The sequence below is a fragment of the Vombatus ursinus genome, unplaced genomic scaffold (assembly GCF_900497805.2).
Source record: "Vombatus ursinus unplaced genomic scaffold, bare-nosed wombat genome assembly UNPS02014810.1, whole genome shotgun sequence".
NCBI lineage: Eukaryota > Metazoa > Chordata > Mammalia > Diprotodontia > Vombatidae > Vombatus > Vombatus ursinus.
In genome coordinates, this window is record NW_020954588.1 from 48,681,755 (window position 1) to 48,691,462 (window position 9,708).

The 9,708-nt window shown below is 48.7% G+C and overlaps 1 protein-coding gene across 1 annotated transcript in view; it reads left to right on the forward strand.

The window, feature by feature from the left end:
• Positions 1-5,943: 5,943 nt before the first annotated feature.
• KLHL30 (kelch like family member 30) overlaps positions 5,944-9,708 on the forward strand; it is a 21,807-nt gene continuing 18,042 nt past the window's right edge. Inside the window, exons 1-2 of the mRNA XM_027875737.1 lie at positions 5,944-6,717; positions 9,070-9,211. Of these exons, the coding sequence (XP_027731538.1) occupies positions 5,944-6,717; positions 9,070-9,211 (916 nt within the window). The remainder of the gene's footprint in view (positions 6,718-9,069; positions 9,212-9,708) is intronic.

Sequence of the window (9,708 nt, forward strand, 5' to 3'; positions counted from 1 at the left end):
AGAGGCTGAATTGATCACCAGTTTTCTACCGTGCCTTTTCCTCTTGAAGACTGGCTTTTGGAGTTCATTTTAACCTGGATTTACCTCCCCTGAAGTTCTTGGATATACATCTTTGTGGTGTGGAGGTGACCCTCCCTTGCCAGCCAAAACCAAGGCTTCATGGATGGGCTCAGGGTGATGCTGTCCAAGAGCCAGCCAGATCAAGTCCTGGAAGGCTCAACTCTGTTTGACAGCAGGGCAATGTATTTCATCTAATTCTCATAACAATCCTGGGAGCGAAGTACTATTATAATTCTACCCATTTTACAGATGAGGAAACTGAAGTAGACAAAAGTTAAATGACTTGCTCAGGGTCACACACCATCTGAGGATGGATTTCAACACAGGTCTTCATGGCTCCTGGCCCAACATTCTTACCCGCTTGTGCCATCTGCCTTTTCTTTCTCTACATTCCTCATATGTGTAATTTCTTATAGTGAAGTCATATTCCATTCTCTTCACATGCCATAACTCATTCAACTGTTTCCCAGGCAGTGAACATCGACTTTGTTTCTAGTTTTTTTTGCTGCTGCAGAACAAGTGTCTCTAGGATCACTTGGGTACATTTGGGACCTTTCTTTCTATCTTTGACAGTTTCCTCATCTATAAAATTAGAAGGTTGGGCCAGATGGTCACTAAGGTCCCTTCTAAATCTCTGTCTATCAACGGGATCTCTGTGTGATCCATAACATTCAGTTAGCGACTGGCCTTGGAGGCACCAAGATCTGAGTTCAGGTTTAAGGGCCATGACATTTCCTGGCTGCATGACCGTCCATCACCCCTCATTCCTCCCCCCCTACAATTCTCACGCGTTACAAGTTGCAAATCTGTATCTGTGGAGGGAATTCCCACACCAGGATTTTTTTCACTGATCAAAATCACAATGAAAAAAAAAATGCTGTGCTGTATCTTGAATATCAACCACCAGAGGAATCCCGCAGTCCCTGCTCCTTTTCTCTAACCCTCTCATACTGCGCTTTGATCCAGCTTTTCACATTTTAGGGATTTCAGCCCTTGTCAGGTTGGGAGGGAGGACACACATCTTCGTGGGCTGCTCCTTGGCTCCATCCAACCTCTCCTCGGCCCTCTTGCAAAAGGGCCAATCTCAGGCAGGGGAAGCCATGAGAAGAGGCTTCCTGCTTCCTCATGATGGGGTCTGTCCCAAAGTGTGGTGGGCTGCCTCTGGAGGGAGTGACATTCTGACACACGCAAAGCACTTTGCCAGCCTTAGTATTTACATTCATTATATACTGGCTAGCATCCCCCTCCTGGGGGGTGCCACAGTGAAGCTGGTTGACCCCTCATTGGGGATGCTGGAAGGGATCCCTGCTCAGATGCTATCGGAGTTCACTCCTATCTCTCAGGTTCTGTGAGTAGCAGCACAATGCCCAGACATTCAGGGTAAGATCTTCCCAGAGAATTCTCTTGGGACCTCCAAAGAAACCAGCTCCTCCCAGAGAATGAAGAAACACTGACTCTATTTCCATTTAAAGCCTGAAATCCAGAGAGTCTGGCATCAATGGACGATGCCTGAAACCGAGCCTTCTCTGGGGTGGGTGAATGTGAGAGGTGGAATCACTATAATAGCCAGGTTATTTATATAGTGTTTTCTATCTCTGTAGCTCCACAGGGCAAAAGGGGCAGATAGATTTCATGCTGGCATCTTTCTGGCGAAGAGTCCATTGGATGTTAGGTCAACTCAAGAGGACAGGGAAAGGAGTTGGGGAGCCTCAGGATCTGGAGAGAACCAAACTTGGCTCTAAAGGGCCAGACTTCCATCTTTTGCCCCTTTCTGGCCTCCCTAAAGGGAGGAGTTAAAACCCAACCCAAACCAACCCAATTTTGTTTCCATTTGATTTAATTCACTTCACTTCGATTCCATTTGATTCCATTCTATTGATTTCAGTTTAATCCAACACAATTCAATTCTCCAAAGAAAACTACTGAAAAGCAAGAGAAGGTGCCCTTATTGAGGCATGGTAGATAAAGTCCAGAGAATCAGGGGCCTGGAAAGGAATAAAGACACGGCTGACCTGGGTGTCCTCCTTAAAATGGAAGATCAAGGAGGATGTGACCGAGATGAGGAAGCGGCTGTAGGGGTGGGATGGACTTCCAATCAATTTCACGTTGGGATGACTCCAACTGGGAAAATGTTCCCAGTATCAAGCCCAAATTTATCTCTCTGACTGCTCAGTATTCAGTGTATATGGTCCATCTGATGCTGCTTTCTTTCCCCTGCATCGCTTCCTAGAAATCTTCCTTTATATCCTTCCTATCTGCCATCTCCCCGGCTCCACGCCCCACCTCAGCTGGACTCGTTGTCCTTCCCCATCTCCTTCTCGTTTCCCACCTCCACGCCTCATTCATCGCAGCCCCTTCAATGCCCTTCCCCCATCTTTGTTGATGAGAATCCTCCTTGGTCAAGGCCAAGATCAAGGACCATTTCCATCATGAAACCTTCCCTGCCGGCCCCAGCTCTGCATGGCTGGGTCCTTTTAGAATCATCGCTGACGTCCTGTTTGTACCGCTCCAACATCATAATTCTAGAATCGTAAATCTGAAACTAGAAGGGAGGCCAGGGTCTCTCTAATCCACTCTTCCCTCATTTTGTAGATAAGGAAACTGAGGCACAGGGCATTAGGTGACTTAGGATCACATATATTAGAGTTGGAAGGGACCTCCTAAGACCACCTAGTCCTAGCTTTTCATTTTAGAAATGAAGAAACTGAAGCCCAGAGGAATCAGAAGGATTTATGGATCTTAGATTTAGACCTAGAAGACATCTCAGAGCCCAATCCCATCTCATTTTACAGAAGAGGAAACTGAGACTCAGGTAGATCAAATGATTTGCCCAGGGTCACATAAGTAATAAGTGTCAGAAGTAAGATTTGAATCCAGGGCTTAGGACTCCAAATCTAAGACTCTTTTCATGGTGTCTCTAATGGATCTTAACTGAATATGAATTTAGGACAGGAAGGGCCTTCAGAGGCCATTGAGTCTAATTCCTTCATTTCCCAGGTGATGAAACAGGCCTAGAGTGATTAAGTGACTTGCCCAGGGTCACATAGCTATCAAGTATCTGAGGTAGGATTTGAACTCAGGTCTTTCTGATTCCAGATGCTCTCTCTGCTGTACCACCTACTGCCCTCTGGGTGCTTGTCAGGCCTCCTAGGGAATTATAAATTCCTTCAGAGCAGGGACTGTGCCTTAATACCCCCAATGCCCCAAATTGTGCCTTGCGCGTGTGCGCACTCGCACACACACACACACACACAAACACACACAAACACAGTAGGTGCTTATGTTTGCTCCCTTTCCGCCACAGTTCTTCTGTCTCACATCCCTGGGTGTGTGGCTTTAAGGGCAAGCAGCCTGGCCAGAATCCCTCACTGTCCAATATCTCCCACCCCCACTTCTCTCCCCCGGCTGCCTCCCACCCCCAGCACTGGGGCAGGCAGAGGTCTAAAAATACCCCTGTCAGCCTGCCCCGGCACGCCTCTCCTACTGGTCTGCGGCCAGCGCCTGCCTGCCCAGGGCTTTCTGAGGCCTGAGCCTCCTTGGGCTGGTAATCCGTGGAGAAAATTTCTTCCTGTCTTCCCTCCTTTGTTGCCCCGGCTGGACTGTGCCCAGCACCTGTTCCTTGGGTGAGCCTGGGCAGAGAAGGACGAGCGTTGAGGGCGGAAGCTCAGAGGTAAGGCCTGGGAGCAGGGAGGCCTGGGCAGGATTGAACTTTGTGGGGAAGCCAGCCTGTCCAGCTCCAGACTGAAGGAGCGGTGAATCAGGCTGACTGAGCCTTCAAGGGGCTCCTGGGAGGAACCCCAGAAGGCAGGCTGCACCCCTGGGGGCTCAGGTGAGAGGAGCCAAGGGCCTGGTGAGAACCCAGGTTTTTATCTTCTCCACTCAAACTTGCTCAAGGCTATTCCCTGAAACACAAGGGTGGGTGGGTCTGGCCATCAGCCCCCTCTCTGTCTTGGAGTCCCAAGGCAGCTTTTGTCCCTGGCTATAAGGGGGACAATGTCCTGCTCTTAACAACCCAGGCCAGAAAAGCTACTCTATCCTGGCCCACTGCTGCTCCTACTACCCACAGAAAAGCTCCCAAGGATGGGAGAACAGGGCCATGGGAAAGCAGCCCTCCCATCGGCCCTTGGCTCACTCGAGAGCCTGGTCCTGGCCTGCAGCTGCTCCCGTCTCCTTGGTTTTTATCAGATAGATATGCCCAAAGTTTATCAAACAGAGATGCTGATGGCAGCTTGGAGGATGGTATGATAAACAGCCCTGAAATTCAGAGGAGTGGGAGTGGGGTTGGCACGTGGCTACAGGGAGAAGCCGACAGAGGTTCTTACTGGCCAGCCTTTTCTTCTTCTGTTCGTGGCTACCACTGTAAGATAAGACCAGAGCCCATAACTAGCCTGAGAGCTGGGCTTTGTCGGGGCTGCTGACCTGGTCAGGGTTCCAGCCCCAAACTGCAGGCCCTTCCTTCCCACTCTCCTCAGTTGTCCATCAGTGGCCATCACCTCCAGAGTCCCAGCATCCCCACCCAGGGCTGTGTTCTGCCCCTAAATCCTAAGGGGGAAATACCCCTCTGGAAGGGCTGCACCCCTAGAGAGACGCTATGGCTTCAGCCAGGTACGGCTCTGATACAAGGAGCTTCAGTGCCCTGAGGTCTCATTGCATAAAAGGGGCCTTGATTCAGAAGGAGAGAATCGGCGTGAGGAAGAAGTACGGATGGAGGGGTGGGCTAACTGTGGGTCTGGATTCGATGGCGAGTCTGGGCGAAGCTCGTTCTGGACTCGACACCTTTGGAGGCCTCTGAGACAACAGTGGGCCAAGAGTCCCGGCCCCAGTTTCACTGACACTCTCCCTCCCTCCCTGGGAGCTCAAGAGCCTCCCCCACCTGCCCACGTGGCCTGGCCCTCAGCCTTAATTTGGATCCATTTTCATTTCGCTTCTATTTGGAAGCAAGCAGTTTACTACAGTTTTCCATCAAGGCCAGTGCAGCGAATGTCAGGGAGAAACTGAGGCTCTTGGCTGTCTCAGCCGCCACCATCCCTTGTCATTCACACTGTGGAAATTCTGCCCAGCTGCCAAGGGCTGGTGGGGAGGTTCGGGCTGACGGTAGTTGGGCTGTGAAGACAGGCGATGCCTCAACTCTGCGGTGTTGGCTAGGACTGGGAAAGTCTCTGGGGAACCCAGGCGAGTCATCTTACTTGGGAACCGGTTATCGGTCTTCTCAGAAAAAGTAATGGCTCGGGAGAGAGTCAGGCTGGGCTGATGAGTTCTCTTTCCCCAGAAGGAGGACACATCACGTAGACAGAAATAGCCAGACTGACTAGTGAATCCATGGTGTAGTCATGGCTAAAGGGCTGGGCCTGTAGTCAGGACGACCTGAGTTCAAATCCCACCACAGCATGACTAGCTGTGTGACCCAGGGTGAGTCACTGAACTCATTTGAAAATGGGAACAGTAGCATCTCCCTCTCTGGTTTGTGACCTTGGAAATTGCTACCAGTCCCAGATCTGTTGTTCTGTGGTCTTGCTTTCACCTTGCGGACACTCATTCTATTAAATGACTTCTGAGGTTATTTTCAACTAGATCAATGATTCTCTGACCCATGTAAGACCTTGGGCTTGTCACTCGACCTCTCTGGGCCTCAGTTTCCCCCTTTATAAAATGAGGGGGTCGGACCATTCCCCACATTCTCCATGTCTGTAATTCTTGGTCATCCTCATTATCAGTGGGCTCGGCTCACTAGAGCCTGAAACAATACCCCGAGGAGGCCGGATGGGGTAGGGGGCGGGGAGTCAGGGACGGTAGCTTCCTCTCCACCGATGCGCCATCTTGACTCCTCTGCTCTCCCCTCTGGGGCAGGTTGGGGTCCGGAGAGGACGCACTTGTGCCACAGCCATGGTGAGGAACATGGATGACCTTGACTTCTGCCTCCAGTCGCATCCCCAGGACGTCCTGGAGGGGCTGAGGGCCTTCCGTGCCCACCCCAAGCTGTCAGACATCACCCTGCTGGCCGGCAGCCAGGCCTTCCCGTGCCACCGCAGCCTCCTCGCACTCTGCAGTCCCTACTTCCATGCCATGTTTGCGGGGGACTTTGCCGAGAGCATCGCTGCCCAGGTGGAGCTGCCGGACGTGGACCCCAGCACAGTGGGGATGCTGCTGGACTTTGTATACACCGGCAGGCTCACCGTCAACCAGGACAATGTGGAGGCTCTGACCCAGACCTCCAACCGGCTCCATTTCCCCGCCGTGCAGAAGGTGTGCAGCCGCTACCTGCAGCAACAGATAGACGCCACCAACTGCCTGGGCATCTGCGACTTTGGGGAGCGCCATGGCTGCCCAGAGGTGTCCTCTAAGGCCTGGTCCTTCCTGCAGGAGAACTTCGAGGCTGTGTCTCAAGAAGAGGAGTTCCTGCAGCTGCCCAAAGACCGGCTGGCCACCTACCTGGCCAGCGAGCTGCTCCAGGTGCGGGAGGAGCAGAGCCGGGCCGAGGCCCTGCTCAGGTGGGTGAGGCACGAGGAGGAGGCCCGGGCCCGCTACCTGCCTGAGCTGCTGGGCCTGGTACACCTGGTTTCCCTTTCTGATCAATTCCGGCAGCACCTTCTCTGCACGGAGCCTTTGACTCGAGCTTCCGAGGCCTGCAAGGCGGTGATCTCCCAGCACCAGAGCCTGGTCAGTGATGGGGATGGGTGGGCGACCCTGAGTGACCCCGGCTGTAGGGGCGTGGAAGATGAGTGCTGTTTCACAGGGCTAGGGGAGCTTCTTGACTGGCTGGCCCTCAGCCTCATGTCAGGTGGCCGATAGCCAGAGTCACTGCAGCCGTCCCACCCTGGCCTCCATCATGTGAAGAGCTAGTTATGGAGGGTGTGTGTGTGTGTGTGTGTGCGTGCGTGCGTGTGTGTGCACGCACGCGCACACCCATGTGGACACGTGTACACGTGCGTGCATGTGTGCACATGCATGTGCATATATGTGCATGTATGTTTGTGTGTATGTATGATATGTGCATGCCTGTATGTGTGTGTGTGCTGGTATGCATGTGTGTATGTCGGGGAACTGTTCCTCCAGGCTAAGGGCTTTTTGACTTTCCATCCCTCAGCAGAGGCTTCTGTAGACCTCATACAATAAGTGTATGGGGCAAGATTCGATTCCAGGACTACCCGTCTCCAAGTCTTGATCTCTGTCCACTAGGCAACTCTGTCCTTTCTGACTTAGCCTCTATCTGCCTCCCTTGGCTTCCTGGGACTTTCCATGATACCTCTTATGCATGTGAGGTCATGCAAAACACATTTCCATATTAGCCATGTTGCATAAAAAAAAAGCAAGAAACAAAGAAAGTGAAAAACAGTATGCTTCAATCTGCACTCAGGGCTCATCAATCCTTTCTCTGGAGGTGGAGAACATTTTTCATCATGGATCTTTTGGAATTATCTTGGATCATTGTCTTGATCAGAGTAGCTGAATCTTTGTTACAATGTTGCTGTTACTGTGTACACTGTTCTCCTGGTTCTGTTCACATCACTCTGTATCAGTTCATATAAATCTTCCCAGGTTTTTCTGAAATCATCCTGCTCATCATTTCTTATAGAACAATAGTATTTCTTCACAACCACATGCCACAACTTGTTCAGCTATTCTTGAATTGATGGGCATTCCCTCAATCTCCAATTCTTTACCACCACAAAAAGAGCTGCTATAAATATTTTTGTACATGTGGGTCACTGTCCTTTTTCTTCTATCTCTTTGGAGTACATAGTAGCCCAAAGCTCATAGTAGTGAGCTTCTGGGTCAAAGGGCATATACAGTTTTATACCCCTTTGGGTGTAGTTCCAAATTGTTCTCCAGAGTGGTCGGACCAGTCAACAGTTACACAATGAATTAGTGTTCCTATTTTTCCACATCCCTTTTAGCATTTGTCATTTTCCTTTTCTGTCATGTTAGCCAATCTGATACGTGTGAGGTGGTACTTCCAAGTTGTTTAAATTTGCATTTTTCTAATCAATAATGCCTTGGAGCACTTTTTCATGTGACTATTGACAGCTTTGATTTCTTCTTCTGAAAACTACTTGTTCGTATCCTTTGACCATTTATCAATTGAGGAATGATTTTTATTTTTATAAAGTTGGCTCAGCTACCTATATATTTGAGGAATGAAGCCTTTAGTAGAGAAATTTGCTATAAAATCCCCCCCACCCAGTTTCCTGCTTTCCTTCTAATTTTGGCTGCATTGGTTTTGTTTGTGCAAAACCTTTTAATTTCATATAATTGAAATTATCTACTTTACTTCCTGTGATCCTTTCTATCTCTTGCTTGTTCACAACCCTTCCTTTATCCATTGATCTAACAGGGAAAAATTTCCACGCTCCCCTAATTTGCTTATGACATCACCCTTTATGTCTAAATCCTTCACTCATTTTGATTTCATCTTGATATATTGTGCGAAACATTGGTCTATACCTAGTTTCTGCCAAATTACTTTCCAGTTTTCCAGGTAATATTTTGTCAGAGAGTGAGCTCTTGCCCCCAAAGCTTGGATCTTTGGGTTTATCAAACACTAGGTTATTATAGTCATTTACTACTGTGTATTATGTACCCAGTCTATTCCATTGATCCGCCATTCTCTTTCTTAGCCAGTATCAGCTTGTGTTGATGATTACTGCTTTGTAACAATGCTTGAAATCTGGTCCTGCTAGGCTGCCTTCCTTACCATTTTTTCCCCATTGATTTGCTTGATATTCTTGATTTTTGTTCTTCCAGATGAATTTTATTATCATTTTTTCTAACTCCATAAAATAATTCTTTGGTAGTTTGATTGGTATGGCACTGAATAAGTAAGTTAACTTGGGCAGAATTTTCATTTTTATTATATTAACTTGGCCTACCCACGAGCAATTAATATGCCTTTAGTTGTCTAGATCTGTCTTTATTTGTGAGAAAAGTGTTTTGTAACTATCTTCTAGAGTCAGGGTTGAAACACTTCCAATTGTTCTCCTTTTAATCTCTTTCATACTCTTGGCTTGACAGTCTTCAACGATGCTTCCACAGAAGCTGGAGGAAGTTCTGGTGATTGTAGGGGGGCAAGCACTAGAAGATTCTGAGGATGAAGAAAACCATGCGGAGCCTTCGCCCATCTCCAGGAACTGTGCCTTCTATAACACAAAGTCCAGTAAGTGCCCGAGGAGGAGAAGAGATACTAGGGGGACCTCTGGAGCTGGAAGGGACTCCAAAGGCCATCTAGCCAACTTCCTCATTTTACAGATGAGGAAACTGAGGCACAGGGAGGGAAACTGACTTGTCCAGTGTTACATAGGTGATAAGTGACGGAGTAGAGGTTAGAAGAAAGGTCTCCAGGAACCATATTTTGTCTTTCTTTCTTTCTTCTTTTCTTCCTTTTTTCCTTTTTTCTTTTCTTCCTTCCTTCGTTCCTTTTTTCTTTCCTTTCTTCTTTTTGTTTTTCTCATTCTCTTTCCTTTTCCTCACTTCCTCTTTCTCTTTCTTTCTTTTCTTTCCTTTCCTTCCTTCCTTCCTTTTTTCTTTCCTTTCTCCCTTTTCTTTCTCTCATTCTCTTTCCTTTTCCTCCCTTTCTTCCTTCCTTCCTTCCTTCCTTCCTTCCTTCCTTCCTTTCTTTCTTTCTTTCTTTCTTTCTTTCTTTCTTTCTTTCTT